General features: G+C 46.1%; 5 protein-coding genes across 11 annotated transcripts; 3 read left to right on the top strand and 2 right to left on the bottom strand.

Moving 5' to 3' along the window:
- The first annotated feature begins 229 nt into the window (after window positions 1-229).
- Window positions 230-4,532, top strand: actr6 (actin related protein 6). Its single transcript, XM_046393140.1, has 11 exons — window positions 230-449; window positions 651-768; window positions 872-940; window positions 1,074-1,197; window positions 1,339-1,474; window positions 1,568-1,624; window positions 1,734-1,832; window positions 2,320-2,398; window positions 2,509-2,680; window positions 2,903-3,041; window positions 3,882-4,532. The coding sequence occupies exons 1-11, from the start codon at window positions 382-384 to the stop codon at window positions 4,009-4,011; spliced, it is 1,191 nt and encodes a 396-aa protein (XP_046249096.1). The 5' UTR covers window positions 230-381; the 3' UTR covers window positions 4,012-4,532.
- A 792-nt stretch (window positions 4,533-5,324) lies between these two features.
- On the top strand, window positions 5,325-8,408 carry sycp3 (synaptonemal complex protein 3). Its single transcript, XM_046393150.1, has 8 exons — window positions 5,325-5,830; window positions 5,921-6,002; window positions 6,138-6,172; window positions 6,316-6,433; window positions 6,764-6,863; window positions 7,374-7,472; window positions 7,716-7,820; window positions 8,023-8,408. The coding sequence occupies exons 1-8, from the start codon at window positions 5,683-5,685 to the stop codon at window positions 8,074-8,076; spliced, it is 741 nt and encodes a 246-aa protein (XP_046249106.1). The 5' UTR covers window positions 5,325-5,682; the 3' UTR covers window positions 8,077-8,408.
- A 579-nt stretch (window positions 8,409-8,987) lies between these two features.
- Window positions 8,988-13,820, top strand: si:ch211-59o9.10 (uncharacterized protein LOC561841 homolog). Of its 4 annotated transcripts, XM_046393138.1 has the most exons (12): window positions 9,016-9,140; window positions 9,245-9,260; window positions 9,353-9,578; window positions 10,721-10,778; window positions 10,859-11,300; window positions 11,403-11,497; window positions 11,570-11,644; window positions 11,742-11,817; window positions 12,428-12,519; window positions 12,591-12,709; window positions 12,791-12,890; window positions 13,550-13,820. In XM_046393138.1, exons 3-12 carry the CDS (start codon window positions 9,445-9,447, stop codon window positions 13,619-13,621), a joined length of 1,263 nt encoding a protein of 420 aa, XP_046249094.1. In that variant the 5' UTR covers window positions 9,016-9,140; window positions 9,245-9,260; window positions 9,353-9,444; the 3' UTR covers window positions 13,622-13,820. The 4 variants fall into 4 exon arrangements, with proteins under 4 accessions (XP_046249093.1, XP_046249094.1, XP_046249095.1 ...); XM_046393137.1 differs by lacking the exon at window positions 9,245-9,260 and having other exon boundaries at window positions 8,988-9,140; XM_046393139.1 differs by having other exon boundaries at window positions 9,096-9,260; window positions 11,406-11,497.
- On the bottom strand, window positions 13,670-15,215 carry lyrm5b (LYR motif containing 5b). The gene is made up of 4 exons (XM_046393157.1): window positions 15,017-15,215; window positions 14,739-14,897; window positions 14,517-14,570; window positions 13,670-14,101 (listed from the first exon to the last, which is right to left on the bottom strand). The coding sequence occupies exons 3-4, from the start codon at window positions 14,559-14,561 to the stop codon at window positions 13,895-13,897; spliced, it is 252 nt and encodes an 83-aa protein (XP_046249113.1). The 5' UTR covers window positions 14,562-14,570; window positions 14,739-14,897; window positions 15,017-15,215; the 3' UTR covers window positions 13,670-13,894.
- Window positions 15,216-15,920: 705 nt separating this feature from the next.
- Window positions 15,921-22,603, bottom strand: nedd1 (NEDD1 gamma-tubulin ring complex targeting factor). 4 transcript variants are annotated; one of them, XM_046393129.1, is made up of 16 exons: window positions 22,465-22,603; window positions 21,415-21,558; window positions 21,165-21,259; window positions 20,888-21,004; window positions 20,565-20,705; window positions 19,959-20,188; window positions 19,316-19,517; window positions 18,959-19,082; window positions 18,569-18,694; window positions 18,163-18,213; window positions 17,982-18,071; window positions 17,593-17,762; window positions 17,308-17,497; window positions 16,745-16,886; window positions 16,578-16,644; window positions 15,921-16,485 (listed from the first exon to the last, which is right to left on the bottom strand). In XM_046393129.1, the coding sequence occupies exons 2-16, from the start codon at window positions 21,548-21,550 to the stop codon at window positions 16,381-16,383; spliced, it is 1,986 nt and encodes a 661-aa protein (XP_046249085.1). In that variant the 5' UTR covers window positions 21,551-21,558; window positions 22,465-22,603; the 3' UTR covers window positions 15,921-16,380. The 4 variants fall into 4 exon arrangements, with proteins under 4 accessions (XP_046249085.1, XP_046249087.1, XP_046249086.1 ...); XM_046393131.1 differs by having other exon boundaries at window positions 17,593-17,741; XM_046393130.1 differs by having other exon boundaries at window positions 18,569-18,691.
- Between the last annotated feature and the right edge of the window lie 632 nt (window positions 22,604-23,235).

Here is a 23,235-nt window from a genome sequence, read left to right as displayed (position 1 = left end):
TAATATTATATAATAAAATAAAATGAATAAAAATAAAGATATTTGTGCAGATAAATATTTAATGTTTATGATATTACAAGTATATTTGTGGACGAAATGAATTAAAGCAGACATGTTTCCATCCGAACATTTTTTAGAGGGACTCTAAACCTTGCATGTGATTGGCTACACACACCGCCAATAATCATAAAGGATAGGAACAGAAGCTCTAATTGGCTGTCTCAGAGCGTCATGTCTGCCGGAAACAAAATGGAAAGAAGCTGATTGGCCGGACAAGTGAATGAGGTCTTAATGGCGGAACATTACATTGTTGTAATGTGTTCTGTTTCACAAATCGTGGAATAAATTTGACTTGTTGATTTTATGTAGCCAGACTGTAAAATGGCCACTCTAGTTTTGGACAACGGAGCATATACGGCGAAGATAGGATACAGTCAGGAGAAAGTCAGGTAAGTTCGGACGTGTTAGCATCACAGCTAACTTTAACGTTACTGCTGATAGTGAATTGCCAGTCCAGCTAAAGTGTTCACTGATTGCCAAGTCAATACTTGATATTCCCGACTGAGACTTGAGCTCTGTTTTGTATTTAAACATGGCGGTCATGACTAAAGTGTTCTCGGTTTGACCTTCCTTTTGTCTCTCTGCCTCAGCGTCATCCCAAACTGTCAGTTTCGCTCCAAAACGTCCAGATTAAAAACTTTCACAGCCAATCAGCTCGATGAGATCAAAGATCCTTCGGGTCTCTTTTACATCCTCCCCTTCCAGAAGGTGAGAGTCCGACCACATGCAGAGGCTGCAGCCTCATATGGGACATGTTCCTCTCTCATATGGGACATGTTCCTCTCATTTGCTCTCTGTTCTGTCTCTTCAGGGTTATCTGGTCAACTGGGACGTCCAGAGGAAAGTGTGGGACCATCTGTTTGGAAAGGAGATGTTCAAGGTTTATAGTTTGCTTCATTTTTCTTCACCAGACCTTTTTGGTTCGTCTTTCTGGAGACATCTTAATCACATGTTCTACTAATCCAGTCATCACCTCCTTGTCCTCTGCTGGGGTCTGTGTGCTCTGAGTCCAGGTGGAGTTTGCCGACACCAGCATCATCATCACCGAGCCGTACTTCAACTTTTCCTCCATCCAGGAGTCGATGAATGAGATCCTGTTTGAGGAGTACCAGTTCCAGTCGGCTCTCAGAATAAACGGTGTGTCACCATAATGACGTTACTGACCTATCGATCGGATCTTATCCACTAATTGATGTGCACGAGCTCAATGGTTTTTGCTTTTTGGTGATTTCCGTGACAGCCCAGGTGTCAGTTATGTGTTTAATCTGTGTTCTCCAGCCGGCTCCCTCGGCGCTCATCACTACTTCCACACGAAACCATCAGAGCTCTGCTGCTTGGTGGTCGACAGCGGATTCTCCTTCACCCACATCGCCCCCTACTGCCGCAGCAGGAAAATGAAGGAGGGCATCCGCAGGTCAGAGGGCCACAACATCATTATTAACCTGAAACGGTGTGAACAGTAATAATAACAGCCGCTAATTACCTGCTGGTTTGTTATGCCCACCAGGATCAACGTGGGAGGGAAGCTGCTGACCAATCACCTGAAGGAGATCATCTCATATCGGTAACGTCATCATTACTCTGTTTTCCGGTTGCTTGGTTTGACTCGTCGGGTCTCTGTTGGTTGAAGAGTGGCTCTAGTCACAAATTAAACCAAACGCTCTTTGTTCCAGGCAGTTACACGTCATGGATGAAACTCATGTAATCAATCAAGTGAAAGAAGACGTCTGTTACGTCTCCCAGCAGTTCTATGAGGACATGGAGATCGCACAGTAAGCCCGCTTATGCCATGTCAAACAGCACATTTCATTTAACAGATTCAGAACAGGAAGAATGACTTTTTTTCACACAGAAGGAAGCGTGCGCCCACTCGTGGACAAGAGGCTAACTAACTAAGCTAACTACGATAGCCACAGTCACAGTTCAGCTGAGTAGTTTTGATTTTGGGCTGAACTGTACCTTTAAAGGAACACGTAGTCTCTTCTTCTTCTGTTTCTCTCTGAGTCTCTGGTTGATTCCACTCTTGTGTCTGTACAGTAACTATGAAGCTACAGCTGGCAGCCAGTTTGCTTAGCTTAGCATAAAGATGGGAAACTAAAGGAAACCGGTAGCCTGGCTCTGTCCAAAGGTAGCAAAATCCAGCAGCTCTGAAGCTCAGACCAGGCCAGCCTCTGCTGCTAAAAGCGCAGTCAAACTAGTGTTACAACAGGAAGTCCCTTATGAAATGGATGACAGCTGTTCTTTGTGGTCTGTTGTCAGAATGAAGGGGGAAGAAAACACTGTGATGAGGGATTATGTTCTTCCAGATTTTAGCTCCATCAAAAAAGGCTTTTGCAAGGTGAGAAAACACTTTCCAACATTCGCCACAACCATCCCAGTCTGACGCCTGATTTAGCAAACATGGCTGCTGTCCTCGCTTTTCCTCATCTTCGGTCTTTTGTCCACCAGCCGCGAGAGGAGATGGTCTTCAGTGGAAAGTACAAGACAGGAGAGCAGATCTTGAGGTTGGCCAACGAGCGCTTTGCCGTTCCTGAGATGCTCTTCCACCCGGCAGACATCGGCATCCAGGAGATGGGCATCCCCGAGGCCATCGTGGACTCCATCCAGTCCCTCCCAGAAGGTCAGACCACGTGCGCATGCTTTCACTCTGTGTGGTATTATTTCAACGTGACTAATTAATAATCTGTGATTCATGCCTGTTCCTTTCATGCCTTCTACCTTACTCAACAGTAAACTCTGAAACAACAAATAAAGCTCTTAGTGTTGCGCATGTGGTGTGCAGTGATCATCACACTCATTTGTCTGTGTGTGAGAAGCTGCTAACGGTGTTTTCTGCCATCAGAAATGCAGCCACACTTCTACCAGAACATCGTCCTGACTGGAGGAAACACTTTGTTTCCGGGCTTCAGAGAGCGGCTGGAGGCCGAGCTGCGAGCTCTCGCCCCCGCCCACCTCCCCGTGTCGGTCCTGCACCCTGCAAAGTGAGTGAACGACTGGACCTAATGGCTCACACTTTTCCAAACGATTGTTCAAAGTCAGAGAAATCTGTTGTTTTATTGAAGTTAACGGTGCATTTCATTTTCTGTCGCGATGTCGGGGCCATGTTTCCACAGTCTACAATTCTAACAGTCATTTGTAGTTTCATTACAATAATCTGTTGATAGTTTGTTGTTTCATCTACAAAATATCAGAAAATTGCGAAAAATGTTGATCAGCGTTACCCAAAACCCAAAGTGACGTCCTCAAATGTCCAATTTTGTCCTCAGCCCAAAGGCATTCAGTTTAATGGCATAGAGAAGTAAAGAAACTAGACAGTATTCACATTTAAGAAACTTTTTATATTAAAAAAAATACTTTTTTTACCTTTAAATTTGCGAGGCCTTTAGTGCCTGCAGAGGGCGCTCTGTGAGGTCACATGATTGTCCTCACATGATGTCACAATCCATTGGTGTGGAGTTAGAAGGAAGTGAGCTGACCAACATCTCTGCTGCAGGTTTTGTTAGCCGCCGCTAGCATAACACAAGATATCTCTGCTCTGATCCTTAACAATGTTTGTGGTGTTGCCACAGTACTTCACCGATGATAAAATACACATTTACCCCAAAATAGCGAAGGACACGTCCACCGTAGACCTCCTGCTCCCTGTGACCGCCGCTCTCCATCACACTGAGTGAAACAACATGAGCACCGCAAAACAGAAGTCGCTGACACAGCAGTTACACGAGTAGCTCAGCCTCATTGTGTATCACAGCGTCAGTGAAGCAAACCTTCCAGCTGAGCATACCCTCGTCATTAATGGTTTTTACTGTCTTGTCGTGCAGTCCGATCTGTTATTCCTGGGAGGGCGGGAAGCTGCTGGCCCACAGTCCGGACTACGACGAGATCGTGGTGACTCGAGAGGACTACGAAGAGAACGGACACTGTATTTGTGAAGACAAGTTTGACATTTGACCCAAATGAAACTCTGAGCTGCAGATTCTTCTTCTGCAGCGTCGACATGTCAAAAAATCCCCGAGAGTTCGTAGCCATGGAAACCTGCCAGCTGACTGTTTACATCTCATCTCTGATTCCCTGGCACGATAAACAGGAAGTAAAAGGAGAAATGATTTTTCTACAGCAGTTCTGTTTCATTTCAACGTGTTATATTTTTCTACGTGTGTGTGCTGCTTGTGTTTCACTTCCTGTATTGTTGTCAGTAAATTCTGAAATGGCGTTTTGTTCAGACTGCTGGGAATTCATGTTTATAGTTTTAACAGGTGTTGGATTTTAATTTTTATGTTTTGTTTTTGGTCCTTTTCTGTCAGAAAAGAAGGGACAGTAATTTCACTTTTGTAAAACTACAAGCAACACAAAGTTATTCAGGCTAAAGCAACGTTTGCTTTGTTGTAACTTTCTTTTTATTGATATTTGCATGCAAAGAGATGCAGGCTGCAATTTCCCAGCCTGGGATCAATAAAGTATATCTATCTATCTATAGCAGCATAATACAGGGGAGCAGATTTACAGTGACACGTCATGAATCTTATCGACATGTTTAAATAGCAATACATTTTTTTTTACATAGTGATCATATGCTTTTTGTAAAGGTGACTTTCTCCATGCAGTCCAGTTGTCTTTGCTTTCTTACTTGCACTCAGTAAGTATTTTAAGGAGACTTTTCACCCTGGGCTGTAGTTTCTGCAGGATTTTAGATTTGTGGTGATGGCTTATGGCTCCTTTCCATACAGCAAGAGAATTTCTTTGTAAAAACACAGGATCACAGTATTATTACAGTGGCAGAACCCACTGTGATAAAACAAATAAGAATTTATATTATGTAAATATTAAGATCTCTTGGAGCATAAGGGTTTAGTGGAGTTATTTTTCAGATCAGACCTTGTGTGTTTTGTGCTAAACTGTTCCATAAATCCGTTGTGTCTCATTTGGTAGTAAGTGCTTTAACAGGGCAGGTATTTATGGGTCTTACTAGTTTCAGAATTTTTACAAACCAAACAATCAGTTGATAAATGGAGAAAATAATGATAATTACTTTAAGTCAAAATGAGTTCCATCTCAAATCGACAGACCCACGTTAATCGTACAGCAGTTACAGAGGACATTTTCCTGACTGAATGCTTTTAGTACCAAGTTCATATTTCTGATTATATTTATGTACTTTTACTTAAGCAACATTTTCAGCGCAGGACTTTTACACACGAGTGTGGCATTAGTACTGAAAACTGAAAACTTCCTCTGCCACTGGCGCCACATAAAACACCGGTATGCTCCTTTAATCGGGGGCCTCCGTCTGTTTGTGGCGGGAACACGACGCTAGCTCGGTTAGCTTTGCTCGCATAGATTGCGTTGCAACCATCGGAGTCTGGCTTCACTCAGGACGCAGCAATAAAGACGGAGGCTGGAACGGAGGTCTGCTGGATTTCGGAACTTAAGTGAAATTAAGTTGTGTTGGTGTGTTAATGACTTTTGTCAAATGCTAGCTGGTTACATTAGCAGCAAACGCTAAGCTACTGCTAGCTGATAGCATAGCCGGGGTATCGTTAGCCGCCTTTGGCAGAATCCAGCGTGTGTGGTCTGCTAGTGGAGGGTTGAAAAACTTTGAGATTAGCTGGTGTTATATCTGTAATGACGGACCAGATTGGGAAAATGGCAACAGCGAGAAGACAGGTGAAGAAAAAGCATCCTGAAGAGAAACCAGAGAAAAAGGTTTTTGATTTTACTCCAGAAGATGAAAAGAAAGAGCTCAGCGGTTCAGAGGACGATGTCAGAGAGGGTGAGCGTTTCTAGCTTTAGCTGCTGTTAGCTTTCCACACCCGTCGAGCTAATGAAAGGATGATAACTGAACTTTGATGACTGTCACAAGATGAAACTCCGACGGTGGACAAACTGGCCAAGAAGAGACCTGCGGCTGACTTTGAAGAGGAGGGGTCGACGTGTGCTGTGGGGTATTCAGTATTCATGTTTTATTTCACCTTCATTTAACTAGAAGTGACCGAGTGTGTGCAGTAACTTAGCTGTAATTTGTGTGGACTCAACTAGCTAATGAAATAAGGTTTCTTGTTCTGTTCCCACACTTTCAGAAATGAGGTACATTCCATGTTGGAGAAATTCGGAGGTAAGCAGCTTCATGCGGGTGTGTGCCTGCTGGGATGCTGATGCCATGTCACGGTACATTAACTGTTGGACGGAGCTGACTGTGCCCAGCTCTGTTCTGTGGTGTGACAGAAAGGGATGCAGTGCTGTCTGATTTGCTTCCAGCTGATATCAGCAAGGTGATGCAGGCCAAGAGGAAACGTCTGGAGTGTCTGACCAAGAACTACATGAAAGGAAGCCAGCACAAACTGGAGCAACTGTGGAACAAGTACCACTCCCACAGGTTTGACTTTGACTTCTGCAAAACCACAAAAACGTGAAAGAAATTAAGACGCCAATGCAGGTTAAAAGATAAGAAAACAACATGCAACAGCAGGAAATTCATTTGAAAAGAAAGAAAAAAAAATAGAACAAACTGATTTATGTCCGTTGTCTGCCTGCAAACTGAGCACCAAAGGCTAACAGCTGAAATATTTTTTTTTTATTTTTCTGCATATTGAAGTGTTTGGTGCGGCCTAATTTCTACACATGGTGTTACTGCTTTTACTGAGGTGAAAGATCTGAATGATTTTTCCACCACTGTTTAAAGTATAAAATGCGTGTGTGTTGACAGGAGGCAGATGACCCAGCAGTACTCCCAGCAGGTGTCGTCCGCGCTGCAGCAGTGGGAGGCCGAAGCCCAGCGGGCTGAGGAGCAGGAGGAAAAGCTGAACGTGCGTTCACTTCCTTGTTTGATTAGTTAGATGGAGCGACAGGTTTGACCTGAGGGTTAGAACTCATCACCTCGGCTGGAGGCTGTTTGTGCTGGAGGGAGGACTGGCCACAACAGAATAAATGAGAATAAATTCAACCACCTTGACTGGGTAAAATCACTCAGGAGGAATCTTAGAAAATAAGTATATGGAAAAAAAGAACTTTGATGGGGCAAAAGCAGCATTTCGCCTTTCAGAGGAAAAGCGGTAAGCGTTATCTCAGTCTGTGGTAGTTTGTGGTATCTGAGGTTTAACTACTACAGTTGTACTACAACAGATGACTTTTTTTTGTGGAACGGACTGAGGTTCACCACTTTGCGAAACACATGACGTTATGGAGAATGTTATTACATGGGCTCAGAGACACATCAGAAAGTGTTTATATTGTAGAATCACGGTTGTATTTATTGATGGATCCGAGAGATGACATGGGTTTTGTCTGTGACTGTCAGTTGTCTTTCCTCTGTGTAGAATCTGTTCAGACAGCAGCAGAAGATCCTGCAGCAGGCCAGAGTGGTGCAGAACCAGAAGCTGAAGACTGTCAGAGAGCTTTACGAGCAGTCTGTCAAGGTGGCCGCGTTCACTGTTTCCATGCATTATGTTGCACTCTGCTGACACCTGCAGAAACATGAAACAGAAACATGACGCACAGCATGAAGTTCATTTGGAAATGGAAGTGACCACTGACGAATGAATTGAGTGAATTGTACAGCTGCAGGGAGGAAATGAGATGGATGTGAGCTGTATTTGTCACTCTGTCACCTGAACTCTCAAAAAGTCTCAATACTGAAGCCCTCCCTATTTTTCCTCCAGAACGTGGAGGAGATGGAGAAGAGCTATGATGCTTTCCTGCAGGATGCTCAACAAGAGCTGAGGAAGGAGATGGCCACCCTGCAGAAGAAGATCCTCATGGACACGGTGAGTTACATTAGATTTTAAGGCCGACACATCAGTTTGACCCTGAGAAGTCACGCCGATGCCAGCCAGCTTAAATGGGCTTTTTACAGCACAAAGATTACTTAAAAGAAAATGAGAGTTACGGGTGTACTGACATGTCGGTTAAGGATTGTGTCAGACGTTTCTGATGTCACATGCATGTTGTTGATGTTCGTTTCCACAGCAACAGCAGGAGATGGCCACAGTCCGCAAATCGCTGCAGTCCATGCTGTTCTAGCCTGCCGTTGCCATGGAGACAGTGCTGGTTCCTATTTCAAGAAAGTGTTCGAGGTCGGTGTTACCATGCTTATTGAGCTGTAGTCCTCTGCTGTTGTCATGGTTACACATTTACAGAGCTCACAGAGCTCACACAGCAACAACATTTTCTGTTCTGTTGTGATTTCAGCCACTCTTTGCCTGGTTTGATCTAATAATCTGAACTAATATTCTGTTGTGCCTCCTGTAGCTGAGGTATGTTTTACTATATTCTGTAGTGACTCGGCAGTTCCTGCTCTTGCACTGTTTATATAATAAACATGAATAATTAAATGAATGTTTTTGTAAAGCTCAGTTTGGTGCACTGTGTTTTATTTTAAAGTCTCCAGTCGGTTTCTTCATAGCAAGTTTTGAATCAGTGTGTTGTAAGTCAGGCTCAGAAATAGAATAATTTAGCGTAGTTACATTTTTTAAAACCTTTTTTAAAGATGAATATTTTTACATTTCATTCAGTAGTCGTAACATTTAGGTGATGGGGGACATCCAGCTGCTGGGGGCCCTTTGCTCCTCCTGCTGGCTCACAGACTGGTGGTCTCCACAAGCAGCTGCCTCCATCTGAGGCCAACAATGTCCAGGAACATGTGGTTTTATTTTTCTGTTATGTTTTCTACCCAATGCTTCAGTTTGTGATTTGTTTAGTAAAATACTTGAGCTACCCATCAAACTTGAACTGTAGAGAGAATTGTGTGACATTGCATTGTGTATGAAGGGGAAAGAGATTAAACGATAAAGTCTAAGAGGCAGGACGGGAGTGGGTCACCAGGACGCTCTTCCTCAGCAGAAGGCATCTCAGGGCGGAAGGTTTTCATGCTATTGTACATTTACGGGACAAAGTTTGTGGGTAGAATTTAAGAAACAGACTCTACTGACGCTCTTGTGCGGTAGGGGGCGGTATGCGCCGTAAAGTCGTTAGCGACCCGCCGGTAAAGCAGCGAAGAAGTCCTCGCTCTTGTTTCGAAGTGCACTTCCTGTTTGTGCACAGAGTACCGTCCGTTAACAAAGCGAAAAGGCGACAGTGTTTTAAGGGTAAAGATAAACAGAGAACACTTATATAATCTTTTTTATCACTGAAAACATTAAAGTTTAATTGATTTTTACGCAAAATTATGTTCGTGTTCGTCTGCGGGCAGCTGCTTTGGCTCTAAGGTGACAAGCGGACGCTGCTGAGTTTGTTTCACTGATTTCTTACGGCTAAATATTCGTCGCGAACTATTCTCTAACACTTCATCCTCTCTCAGGTGAATTGTCCACAGAGTCTAGGTGTTATGAGTGCGAACTGGAGGTGATTACAGAGTAAAGAAGCAGGTGTGTAGCAGTGCCGAAGGAGGCCATGAACGATCCGTTTGCAGACAGCCTATGTTCGTCAGAGCCGGACAGTCCCGTAGGTCTGAACCGGGCCTGCCTGCTCGAATCGGCTGCCGTCCTCTACCCCGATCTGACCACCATCGTCCCAGAAACACCCAGGTAACAAGGTCTCAGCTGGGGCCGAACATGTCCTTACAAATATATATATTTAAAATTATTAATACAAGGAACACTGCGACTCTCTAAAGTAAGTTTTCGGTTAATGTAACATTAAGTGTGGATGTTGGAATATGAAGGCGATTTACCGACAGGTGCACACATCCAAAAATGAAACGAATGCTAAGAAATCAGTGTACGTCCTGTGTTCTGTCAGACAGAAAGTGAAAGGAACAGTTTTCATGTTTGGGTTTTTCCATAACTGATCAACGAGCTTCATTACAACAACAAATCAGTGAGACACCCGAGGACTCCTCGTGCTTCCTTTGTGACACGACAGGAGTGTTAGCAAATAGCTGGACTCATCAGTCTGTTACAGTGATGCCCTTTTGTCCTTCACACAGGAGAAGTTTGTGTTGGTGTTCTTCACCGCTTCAGTCAGACACGACAGAACATTTATGCCTGGGCAGGCAGACAGACAGACAGACAGACAGGCAGACAGGCAGGCAGAATGAGAGTCAACAGCCATGAGTTAAAAGTGTCACAAGAAGGAAGAAGACTGTTTTCTGTTCTCTCTGTGTCACTGGTGGATTTTTCTTTGAAGATAAGTGATGATGATGATGGTGAGCGAGCGGGAAGCTTGTGGTTTATTAAACTGATTTGATTTTATTTGTGTAGAAGAGATGAAGATTGAGCTGAGGATGCTCTTATTACAGGAATCATTTTAAGACATTTCATCTCCGTCTTCAGTCTGCCATCGTTCAGTTCAGACTTGTGCAGAAACGTTACAGAAAGGCTTCCGGTCCAGCAGATTGCATTCAGACACGACGAGGCCGACATGTTAAAGTGCCATCAGACTGGTGGACAGAGGTGCTCGTCCAAAAGGAGATTAAGTGGAACAGAAAACAGATATCAGCAGTCCCAGGCAGTAACTGCATCACTAATACAGGACCACAGAAGAAGTCAGAAAACAAACAAAACCAACCATAAAAAAGACAACAAGGTTTCTTTTTGCTGGTTTGTATTTATTCTTGTGTTGGTTTAGTGTTTCTACGTATGAGGTAACTTGGGATCTTGATGCCCACTGATAAGCAGTCAGTTTCCTGTTGATTCAACCTAAAAATCTGCTTGTGTGTTTAATTCAGCCCAAAACTCGGCAAACGCAGGAGCCGCGCTCGCTTCACAGATGAACATTTCAGTCCTGTAAGTCCCCGTGTTGCAGCACACAGTACTGACTTCTCGCCGTCGTCAGATGATGCTGACTGCTGTTCCTGTGTGCTCAGGTGGCGGTCGGCGGCTCTCCAGGACCACCTGAAGCCTCCGCCCTCAGTGAACGAGTTTTTACACATAAATCCAAACGCAGGCGGCTGCAGGTTGCAGCGAGGGGAGAGCAGAGTCACAGCTTTGATCCAGCTTCAACTCTGAAGACCTTCCCACTGGGCACCTGGCTGGAGGACCCTGTGTCGACCGGGTCCTCCTCCTCCTCCTCCTCCTCCTCCTCCTCCTCCTCCTGCCTCACACCTGTATCAGAATACACGGACGAGGGGGAGTCTGCTGTGGTCGGCACCACAACAGAAGCCGGTCCTTTGTATTTTGATCAGAGGAGGAGGCCAAGTTCGATGTCGGCCTCACCGTCTCCACCACCACCCGCCTCTCACTCTCTGTCCTTCCTGACTGCAGAGGAGAGGAGGTGGCTGAAAGACGAGCAAGGACTCCCCTCGACAGGTGAGGAGGAGATTCCAAAACACACAAAACCTTTTTGCTTTGAGCTCGGTTACACGTGGACCAGACCTACGCCGGTTACACTCTGACTTCTTCGTTGTGCAGCAGAAGCCGAGATGATCGTCATCAGCGACGATGAGGAGGCAGTGGTTCGCCTGGCGCAGGTGGAGGAAGACGAGGCATTGGCTCGAAGTCTACAGGTAGGACCCTTCTCACCTGCAACTCACCTGTGCAGAGTGTGAAAATGTTCATGATGCTCTTTGCTCACTCAGGCCCAGTTTGACCAAGAGGAGGCACACAGCAGACACCAGCACCACCACCATCTCCATCAGGAGGGCCGTCACAGGGTGAGACAGACTCTCACCTCCTCTTCAGTTTTAAAGCATAACCTTCCATTTTGTTAAGTTTTTTGAACATGACAGAACCGCGACCTGTTCCCTGCAGTTCTCCTCCTACGTGGAGCCCAGCTGGATGCCTCACCTGCTGGCTGCCGTCTCTCCTCTGGTCGCCTTCGAGGACGGTGAGATCAGAACTGCACGTTGACTGCTTTTCATTGCTCTCAGCTGGTTACCATGGTAACAGTGGGTGTGGTTAAATGCTGTAGCATTGGAGCAGCTTGTGTTTTATGGTGAATCCAAACAAACTTTCAAAAAGAAGCAGCAAGTGTTGTTAGCATTAGCATTACTGAGGGAGAGCTAGCTGCTAGCTGCCAGCTGTGACACATCGTTACACATCAGGAAACGGGCTGATATCCGCCAGATCACATCACAAAATCAAGACAACATGCTGCATTTCCTGTCGGTCCCGTGTGTCCCTGAAAGTCACGTGAACCCAGAGCAGGACTGGCGGACTCCGCCACTTGCAAAAAACTGCACAGAGAGCGACAACTGCAGAAGGCTAACCGGAGCACCGCCTTGATGGTTTGGAAAGCGTCAGGTTAAGAATACGCCATTTTATTCGTTTGTCCCCTGACGTCTCACAGACCAGAGCTACACTGACTGACGCAGCCTGTCTTCCGGTCTGTTCTGTGTCTGGTGCTGATCTGGCGTCATGAGGACGACCATCTTGCGAGCAGGCAGGAAGACGACCAGCCTGTTTACTGTACATAACACCGTCTGTTTTTTGTTCAGATCTGAGTGGTCAGCACAGAAGACGTGGGCGGGGCAGACGGAGGAACATCCTGCCTGAGATTTCAGAAAACCTTCAGGGAAACGACTACGAGGTGAGGACGTTCTGTTCCTCAGATCAGCAGCCCGAAATAAAATTCAAAACAAAAACTGACTCATCTTTCAGGCTCTGCTGGAGTTCGAGGAGCGTCAAGGTGCTGTCATGACCAGGAGGTTGAGTCGCAGGGAGATCCAGAGGTTTCCCACCAAAACCTTCCAGTCTGCCAGCAGCGCTGGAAACACGCAGTGAGTCCAACAGCAGGACGTGGACATTGACTGCTGCTAACGTGGCTCGTGTCTGACTGTGTTGTGCTGGTCGACCAACAGGTGTCAGATCTGTTGCTGTGACTACACTGATGGGGAGAAGCTGAGGATGTTGTCCTGTTTCCATGACTACCATGTCAAGTGTATTGACAGATGGTTGAAGGTAACACGTTATGTCCTGTTCGGTCTGATCGCTTCATGTGCAGCTATTTTGAAGAACCGATTAATTATTTTCAGACACACTTTTTAAAGAAGAAGCTCACCTAAAATGAAAACTCGGTTGGTGTCTGCTCACCTTCATGTCTCCGGAAGGTCAAGCGAACTTTCACAAAACATTTGTGGAGGCTCTCAGCAAAACGGCATCAAACTGAAATCCTCACTGTGGCGGCGCAGCTGAAATCGTCTGAAGTGGCTGCACGAGTCCGAGTCAGCGGGAAGTCGCGGCCTCAGTGTTTACCTGCGACCCCGAAGCCCGCATCACATGACATCATCACATGACATCACATGACATCACATCTCGTCTGGCTCCACTTCAACTTAGCGGCTGCAGTGAAGATTTTGGTTTAATGCCGCTTTGCTGTGAACATCCATAGATGTTTTGTAGGTTTTGTAGGCTCACCTGACTTTCCATCGACGTGAGGAGACGAGTGACTGGCTGAGAAATGAATTTTCATGAAAAGAAAAAAAAAAAGTTCTCTGCTTGCAGTTTGCTTTGCAGTCTGCTTGCAGGTGTGTGTATTTTTCTAAAATATAAAGTGAATACGTCGAGTTGTGGACCGTTGATCAACATGTCGCTGAGTGTGACTGTTCTCCACCCGACAGGATAACACCACCTGTCCGATCTGCAGGGCCAACCTGGCTGACGGCGACGCCTTCGCCCCAAACCCCCTCTGACCTCCACCTGTCCCGCTGCGTCTGAAGGACAACTCATCACCTCACAGCTCGTCTTTATAGACTTTTATTTGTTTGTTCTCAGTAATAATCGACTGTTCAGGGATGAAACCTCACGCTGCTGCAGTTTTTCTTGTTTTGAGGACAGCGTTTCAGTCTGCTGTTCAGTCAGACTGAAATAAACTAAGTTTTTTAAATTCCCTCTCAGGTTTTTGTCTCATTTTGTCTCCGGGACAGTCGTCGGGACAGTCGTCGGGACAGCGTCTGCAGGAGCTTTTATTCCTCGTAGTAGCGTTTCTTCATGGCTCTGTATTTCCTCAGGTAGTAAAGCGCCTCCAGCTCTCTGGCCACGTACTCACCCCGGCCGATCATCTCCTTGATCTGCTCCGGGTTCTGCACACTTTTGTTTTTAGCAAACGCTGCTCTCAGACGGTCCCTGAAGTAGTCGGCCCCTTTAGGATACTCTCGTCCGAGGTAGAGGAGCTGTGGAGTCGCACAGGAAGGAGATCCGTCAACGTCGCTCTTATGTAATGATTATTTTTTTGTATGTACGGAGAATAAAGTCTGGGATGATCTGATCTCCTTCTCATACACGCTTCTGTATTAAAAGATCTTGTGAAGTCGACACAGAAAAGCTGCAGAACCGCAGCAGCAGAATATTCACATTTAACAAGAATCTTGTCTTGCTGTAAGAAGGAGTCATTTCATCTCACTTTTATCACAAACTTCCTCATTATTGCATTCAAAATAAATTGTTATTCTTCTATTTTCATGTCCCCAATGGTCCCACAGCACATTTTTTAAATTAAGTCTCTCACACTTGATAACAACTGAATTCCTGCACTGAAAATCTGAGAAAGAAAACATTTAGTCTGGAATCAGAAAAGTTCAGACTCACATTTTTATAGAGTTGGATCACTTCAGCCCTCAGAGGGTTCGCCATCGGTCCCCGCTGCAGGACACAGAGGACACGGTTACCATGTGGACAGTCTGAGACAGTCTGGTTCCTCGGCATTAGGTAGATCATTCCGACTACTGCTCTTACGGAGTAAATAACTGATAAACCCTGAGCGACCCTGCACTCAGCTGCGACATTAAAGGCATCTCACGTGGTACTTACACGTAAACGCGCCGATAATAAAAGGCCTGAAAACGTCTTCCCCTGCTGAGACCCGGCAGCACGTCAGACTCCTCAAACGACTTGACGTTTAAAGCGTAGGATCTTCGTCGGAGGGGAGCTGAACCAATGAAGGAATCCAAGACGCGAAGCCTCCTCGAGCTTTGCAAACAGACGAGCACGTGTGACACGCAGACACTCGCGCTAACAGCACCCACGCGACGTAAATACACACTTTGATGAAATTTCAGACTGCAGGTTATCTTACGTTATCCTCTCACCTGTCTTGGTGTCCTCATGCAGCTGCTTCCGGGCACAAAGTTCAGTATTGTAAACTCGTCACACTGACCGGCGTGACCCCACTAAAGCCGATAAAACTCGTCTCGTGCTCGTCTGTGGGCGCGCTTTGTTACGATTAACGGCAAGCTCAACGTCGACAAGTAAACAATCAAAGAACAACACGCACAGATGGTAATCCGCCAAAACGGACAACATCCGGTCCGCAGCAGCTTCCGCACATGCGCACACCCACTTAGAGGACGCCTCACTCCCAGGACGTACGCTTAATAAGGTAAGATAAGATGGGTCTTTATTAATCCTGCAGCGGGGAAATTCTCAGTCACAGCAGCACAAGGATGGTAAAACAAGAGTGCAGAAAAGTCGAGTGAAAATATACCAAGTAAAGTACGGGGATACTGATAGTTTTTAAAAGAAACTATACCAAGCATAAACAATACTTATAGTATGTCACGATTTTCAAATTTTACGTTATGTTATTTTATTTATTAAATGCGTAACAACCAGTGGCGTGGGAAAATTTATTTTTTGTAGTATTGTAACCCGGCAGAACATTTCATATTGTTATGTAATTATCAACATAAAATATTCCTTCACTTTCAATAGTCTGCCTGTTCACAAAGTTTCACACTCAAACACATAAACTGAATCAGGAAACAAAGTGACTTTGACGCTGAGCTCCAGAGGGACTCGTACCTGTGGGTGGGTCATGCAGGTGTCAGGATCAGGATTATGTCGTCACCCTGACAGACAGAACCTTCAGGTGTGAGCTTTTCAGGTGACACATAAAGTTTATTTTTTAGATTTTCTTAGCATTTCCTGTTTAAATTACCCAGTTAACAATTCAAGAAAACATCTGTTTTCATCATTTAAAGGCACAAAAAAGGAGTTCTTTAACGGCTTTAATTTCCAGTACGAATCTTTTTTTATTCTTCACGCACAAAATGTTTATTAATAAAAACAAGATACAGGCACACATGAACCAGCCAGCTGCTGACAATGTAAGAAAATGTCCCTCTGAAAGTGTAAGCGACTGTTAGCGACGTCCTCAGACTGAAGCAGTAAATTGTTTTTTCTTTTTTATATTGCAATACCGAAAAATGTTTATAGAAGTTTGATGGACTCGGCTGGACGTTTTATTCCACCGTCTGTTCGTTCTTTGCTGCAGTTGTCCTCAGCAACAGGAGGCGACGAGGGAGAAAGTTTGTTAGTCGTCTTCAGTCAGCGGCGAGACAGCGTTCTCCACTTCTGACTGAAGACTGAGGGCGTCTGTAGGCCAAGCAGAAGCTCTGCCTGAGAGACTGGGCTCAGGGCGGGACAGCTCCTCCTGCCACGCTGCTGTGGTGGGTCAGTAGTTGGCCCTCAGCCTGCGGTTCTCCTCCTTCAGCCTCTCGATCTCCTCCACCAGAGACTCGTTCACTGAGTATTTCTCAATCAGACTGTGGATCTCATTCTGAAACACAACACGTCACCAGACACCAAATGAAGACGACGACCAGAGGAAAGAGGACAACACAAAGGCAGAACGTCTGTGATGGTTCTCACCAGCTGGACGTAAAACTGTCGGACCATCTCCACCTGCAGGTTGACGATGTCTCTGTGGCAGGCGTCCCTGAAGAGAAGGAGACACATCCAGACCGTTAGGATCACACAGTTTCTCCTCCCTCAGTTATTTCATCGCCTTTAAAGGAAGTCAAAGGTAGCGAACGAACCTGAAGTCCTCCAGAGTGTCATGAATCATGTTCTGAATGAAGTGGATCTGCAGGGAGGTGAGAGGAGCAGCTCCTGCCTGTCCAACCGCCTCTGCGATGTTCTGGGACAGAGAGGAGGAAACAGCCGCCGACAGAGCTGGACCTGAAGGTGCAGGATGTACAGACAGTCACCTGAAACCACTTCCTGTGTAATTAACACACACTGAGCCGCTCGCCAACACACAGCTCTGTTTACTCCCTGATCTCCAGCCATGTGGCTGAAGCTTCTCCCACAGCCAGCTGAGGTGATCTACTGGACCAGTTCCAAAACCTTTGGCAGGTCTATCATTTATACACCAAAATACTCCTTTAAGACTCACTTTGAAGTGGCGGACGTCTGTCGCGATGTGCCTGCGTGCTGCTTGTTACATTCTGCACTAAACTCTGCAGCCTGAGACGCCATCCAAAATTAGTTCATATTGTTTACGATGCTGTTGGCACACGTCGTTTTTGTTTATTTCCTGAAGGTGTCTGAAGTAAGTGTGAGCAGTGCACAATAACACAGTCCTGGTGCCTTCCTCTACCTGCTGTGGTGGGTGGAGCTCCCTGGACAGGTGAGTCATAGCTCAGCTGAGCTTGAATACCATTGGCTCTCCTGAGGCCGGGATCTGGAGTGAAGAAGGGTGGGGCTGGCTGATTGTAATTGGTCTGCTGGGATGATGTGGGCGTGGTCTGACCCTCCCCCTCCAGGCTGGAGCTACTGGCTTTGTCGGACTGTAAAACAAGACATACACGACACAGTACTCCAGCAGCGTGTACAGCACACACCTTGTACTTTATTCTGAAGGTGGTTTCACGGAGGTCAGCACCTTTCTGGAGTCACATGACTCAGCTGCTGCGGCAGGGATCGGCTCCTCCTCTCTGATTGGTGGAGGGGTTTGGAAGGTGGACAGCGGGCTGTAGCATCGCCCCGCAGAGGCGACCAGAGGCGTTCCCAGGGGAGTCTTACGGTGCGAGTCTGAAACACAACGATTCCCATCTAAATGAAAACAAACGAGGGTTTCTTAAGGAAGTCGCAGTTCGCTTTTCTCTTAAACTCCACACTGACAGATTTGTTTCAGTTTCAAACTCTCCAGCCGCTGCTGACTCAAGTCATATCACCTGAGGACATTCATCAGACTTCACACCAAAGTCTTGATGCTACTCATCTAGCTTGTCTCCCCACCAGGAGAAACCAGTGCAGTGACGGAAGTCTGACCTTCTCTGACAGGGGAGAAGATGTCCAGACTGGCTCGGCCTATGACCTGCTGACCTTCTCCGTCTCTGGACAGCATCTCCAAACTGGTAACTATGGAAACACAGCAGGAACGTTAGTCCAAAACCAGCAGCACCGTTCAAACCAACTTCTGTCAAAAAGTCAGAGTGGTTTCCTGTGGTACCGTGTGTCCTCCCGAACGGTGTGTCTCCAGCCGTCCCCTGGGTCTTAGCGTCTGGACAAAATAGAAGAGAGAGACGGGTATCCGATGTGTTTAAGTGCTGAACCCAACAACCAGTAAAGAAAACACTGAAATCATTTCTCTGGTGTCTGCGATGTGACTTTATCAGAAAAGAATCCAGAATCCCGCATAACTTTTTTCTTTTTAACCAAACCGACGGATGAAAAAGCCAATCAATATCAATAATCCTAATAAAGAGCGAGCACACACTGCAGACTGACAGGTGGAGCCTCTGACATCACAACATCTTCCAACCACGGCAAAGCGTGTATGCATTGCTCCTTCGCTGACTGGATTATAGGGAAGCACAGCTTTACGAAGGCAGTGAAGGGAGCATCTGACGTCTGACCTTCCCGAGCGGGTGAGAAGACGTCCAAACTGTTTCGTCCAACGGTGCTGAACTTCTCTACGACAGGAAGCTGCTCTGCCCCCTGCTGGCCTTCAGCCTCCCCCACACCTGCAGTAGCGCCCCCTGCTGGACACAACACTCAGCTTACTGAGGTAACACTTGAATTCATCGTCCAGAGCATAAACGTCTGAACCAAAGTCAGTTCACACTGACATAAAACAAAGAAACGCAGCAAATCCTCCCATTTGAGAAGCTGCAAACTGAGAATGTGCCACATTTGTTTAATAAGTGACTGAAAAGATTCACTGATTACCAGAAGAGCTACTGATTATTTCTCTGTCGACTGCATCTCATGTGACACGCTGACAGGAACCAGTGGGATGAACTGACCTGTACTTGTCACCTTTCTGTGGGGGGCGTGGCCTGTGCTGGGGGCGGAGTCTGGCTGGCTGTTCAGCAGCTTGGTTGAGGATCTCTTAGAACTGCCGATCTTGGTGGAGCCCAGTTTGCTGGACTGGAGTGGAAGAGAGAAACAACACAAATGAACACGAGGCTTCTCCTGTCGGGTTTTTAACTGCAACTTTTCATTCCTGCAGCTGAAACGTCCCACAGAATGTGCTGATGAGTTTGGACCAGAATGTAAGAGACTAAAGTTTTTGCTGGAAAGTAGAAGGTTGTTTAAATCTCACAATACCACATACTACACACTAAATACTTGGGTAGCCTAACGTTTAATGCTGCTGGTACCTTGTGTCTGCTGCTGCTGCTCTGGAAGCGCAGGCAGGTCACTGAGGTTTTATGTGCCACAGTAATCCTGGTGGGGGAGCTGGAGTTCCTCAGGTCGTACTGGTAGATCTTCCCCTGAGTGGACCCCACTACCAGACCAGTACCGTCCAGAGTGAAGTCTACCGAGGTCAATGGACTGTCTACCCGGATGGACCTCAGGACACTGGAGACACACATTGTACACCTGATATACTGTCCACACACACACACACAGACAGGCGAAAACTGAAACCGAGACTTTTCACTGAGCTGGAATTTAAAGGAGAGGATGAGTCTTTGACAGCTTCCCGACTCGGTGCGACAGCTGATAAATTCCTCAACTGAAAGAGACTAACGTGTAATCGATGTTTTTTGATGCCAATCTGTGATATTTGTTTCACATAAGTTATTTTTGTGTTTTATTGTCAAAAGCTGTTGATAGCACCCATAGAGCTGCTCCATTCCTTTACTATTTTTCATCACCCTCAGCTGATTTGATACTGAAAGGTGGAGTTAAAACACAGCAGACTGCTGATTGGTTAATTAGAACACACAGTCATCTCCCCATCTGTGCACTGATGTTGGATTGGAAACAAAGCAGAAACTCTGTAAAGACCCGTCTTACATCTTGCTGGCCGTGTCGTAGCAGACGATCTTCTTGTCCAGACCGACGCTGACCACCAGCAGTTCGCTGGCGGGGGAGAAGGCCAAGCCGGAGCCCGGGGCTTTGTGGGCGCTGTCGAACACGTGGATCTCCTTCTGGGTGTTGGAGTCCCACAGGACCACAGTGCCGCTGTCGGACACGCTGCCCAGCAGGGAGCGCTTCAGCGAGGACAGCCTCAGCTCATGGATGGGCTGAAGATAAGAAACAGGAATTCTGTTAATCTTCACGTTTCGACTGTGCTGCAAACTGAACACAGTGGACTGGACAACAGCCAGAAACAGCAAGACAAACGTCTCATTTAGATACTGACAAAAAGCTAGAAGAGAAACGCCAGCAGCAAGACGGAAAGGAGGAAGGAAGGAGTCCATTAATCCTTTAGGATTTCCTGAAGGTAAACGACAAAGCAAACGTCCCGGACTGACAGGGAAGATGCAACCAGAGGCTGACGCTGAGTGACAACAGAAGATTTCTGCAGATTTAACTAAACTGCAGATGAACACAGGAGCAGCTGTCTCTCTCTCTCACACACACACACACACACACACACAGTGAGCCACAGAGTGTCACCTGGTTGCTGCCGTGGCCGAAGGCTTTGCTGGACAGGTTGGTGGTCAGACTGTGGAGGACCAGATCTCCACTGGTGGAGCCAGAAGCGATGTAGCTGTCATTGGCATTAAAGGACACACAGGTCACCTCTTCCTTATGGTCCTGAGAGACAGAGGGAGACCCCACACCTCTAAGAGACTCACAGCAGTCCAGACTGAACACCATGAGGCTGTTCAGCACCTCAGCAAGCAAACGCAAAACAAACCTTTTCCTACAATCCGCTGAGTCAGCTCTTCAGATGCCGAGTACGTGATGTTTGACTCCCATCCTCAGTGAGGTCTTACCTTGAGGGAGCGGTGCAGTCTTTTGGTCTTGAGGTCCCAGATGTGAACACAGTGATCCAGACCTCCACTGACCAGAAACTGAGATGACGAACTCAGACACACACGGGTTTGTTTTTTCTGAACGGATGATCACAAAGAGCCGTCATTAGTGAGGATGAGGACTAAACTCCTGCTCGCTGACTTGTGAGAACAGACCTTTACCGTTATGTGTTTTCTTTACCTTATGTGTTTCTGACATCAACAACATTGTGTTCACAGTGAAAAGCTGCACACTCACCCCCTCCGCCAGTTCCACCACAGGAACAGGAGTCGATTTGAGGCTGGAAACCACCAGTTTGTCTCCGCTGCTGCTGGCACTCACCAGGTACTGGTCTGAAGGAACCGGTCAAGGCCAAACATCCCCAGTTTACACAGGCTTTATGAAATCTTTTGTTATTAGGTGGTATCTGAGACAGAAAAAAACCCAAATCACCCTGGGCTTCAGGAAGCCCTCGATGGACACACAATCCATCCATCCATCAGGATACTGTTGGAGCTCCAGCAGGCCTGTGCAACAGGGTGGCTTATGCTGTGTGGGTTAAACTGCTCCAGTGGTGCCATGGAAACTGCATCCCAGATCTTCACGGTGTCTCCTGTTGAAACCAGGCGGGTCACCTCCTCCATGACAACACCTGGACACAGACATTCACACACACACACACACACACGTGTTAAAATTAAAATGAACTATCAGTTTTTCTTTGTGAAGTATTACAGTCGCTGAGCAGCTCCAACATTTTGGAGCTTCTCGCTCTCCATGACGTCTCTTCCTTCCGTTCCCACTCAGGATTCTCTGTGCATCAGCCGTCCTTGGACACGTCTCTGTCTCCCTACTCTTTTCAGCTGTTTGGACGTGGATCTTTGTCCTCTGGGAGATTCGGCCTCTTGTCCTTCTCTGCCTCTGTGTGAACTGTGTGTGAGAGCTTTGCTCGTGTGTGTTTGTGTGTCTGTCTATCCCGGTGTCCACAGAGGGGATCATATGCTAATGGGCTGTACGTCCTATTGGATGACATGAGAACGCATTCTCACACAAACAAACAGAAGAAAACGGGACGTGAAAGCAACAGGTGATATCTCCACAAATAACTTAGATTTCCATCTTTATTTTGCCCGCACAGACTGAACAGCTGATAACGTAATAAACAGGTTAACTGACAGTGAGGGATCCGTTAGCTAAGACTACCAACAGCTGCCACTCGGGTGTTTTTGGTACACGAAAATCATCTGGATGAACTTTTAAAAATACGAACAACGAGCTCACTTGTTTATGTATGAATTAAACCCAGCAGTAATCAGAACTGAAGCGAGTTAATTCGGGCACTAAGAGCTGGTTAAGCTAACCAACAGCAGATAAAGTTAGTTAGCGTTAGCTGACAGTTTAACATTAATGCTAGCTACAACAGAAGTCAACATTAGCCATAGCAGGTTTTAAAGTTACCGAACAGCCATAAAGTCGAGTTAAACAACACGAAACAAGGACTAACTATCAGATCCGATTCAGTTAATTCAGGCTTTTCTGTAAAACACGTCATACATACCCTGAAAGAGACCTTAATAACTGACAAGTTGTTAGAGGGGTTTTGTTTTGTGATCAGCCTGCAGCCAATGAACCGCCACTACGGAAACCGGGAGGGACAAAAAGGATAACTTTTTTGTGTAGGGTGACTTTATTGCAGAGCAGAACTTAGTTTTACAAATATGTATGGTTTACAATAAGCAATGCAAATGCTGGGCTGTACCATGGACACCAACTGTAATTGAAAACAGTCTAACAAACGGGCTGAATGTAGAAGAAGAAGAAGAAGAAGAAGAAGAATCACTTTATTGACAGTATATATATTGTTACATACACACACTGAATTCGTCTTCTGCATTTATCCCATCCTTAGTTGAACACACACATGCAACACCCTGCAAATTACATGCAGTGAAACACACACAGGAGCAGTGGGCAGCATCAAGCGCCCGGGGAGCATATTGGGGGGGTTAAGTGCCTTGCTCAAGGGCACATCAGCAGGCTAATGAAGGGGGGGGCATTTTTTCACATTAATCACTCCACCACACCCAAATTTTTCCTGCCCGTCCGGTGGGGGAATCGAACAGGTGACCCTCCGATCACAAGCCGCTTCTCCAACCTCATAGTAAAATACATAAAATAAAATAACATAAAATACATAAAATAAAATAAAATACAAAGTAAATACATACTTTAACAATACCACCTTTGGTTTAATAATTAAGTTGATTAACAGCTCAATTAATGTTTGTTATTAGCTAACTACTTTGCGTAAAAACATGCGTAAGACTAC

The sequence above is a fragment of the Scatophagus argus genome, chromosome 7, assembly GCF_020382885.2.
Source record: "Scatophagus argus isolate fScaArg1 chromosome 7, fScaArg1.pri, whole genome shotgun sequence".
Taxonomy (NCBI): Eukaryota; Metazoa; Chordata; class Actinopteri; family Scatophagidae; genus Scatophagus; species Scatophagus argus.
This window is presented reverse-complemented; position numbering and strand designations above follow the sequence as displayed.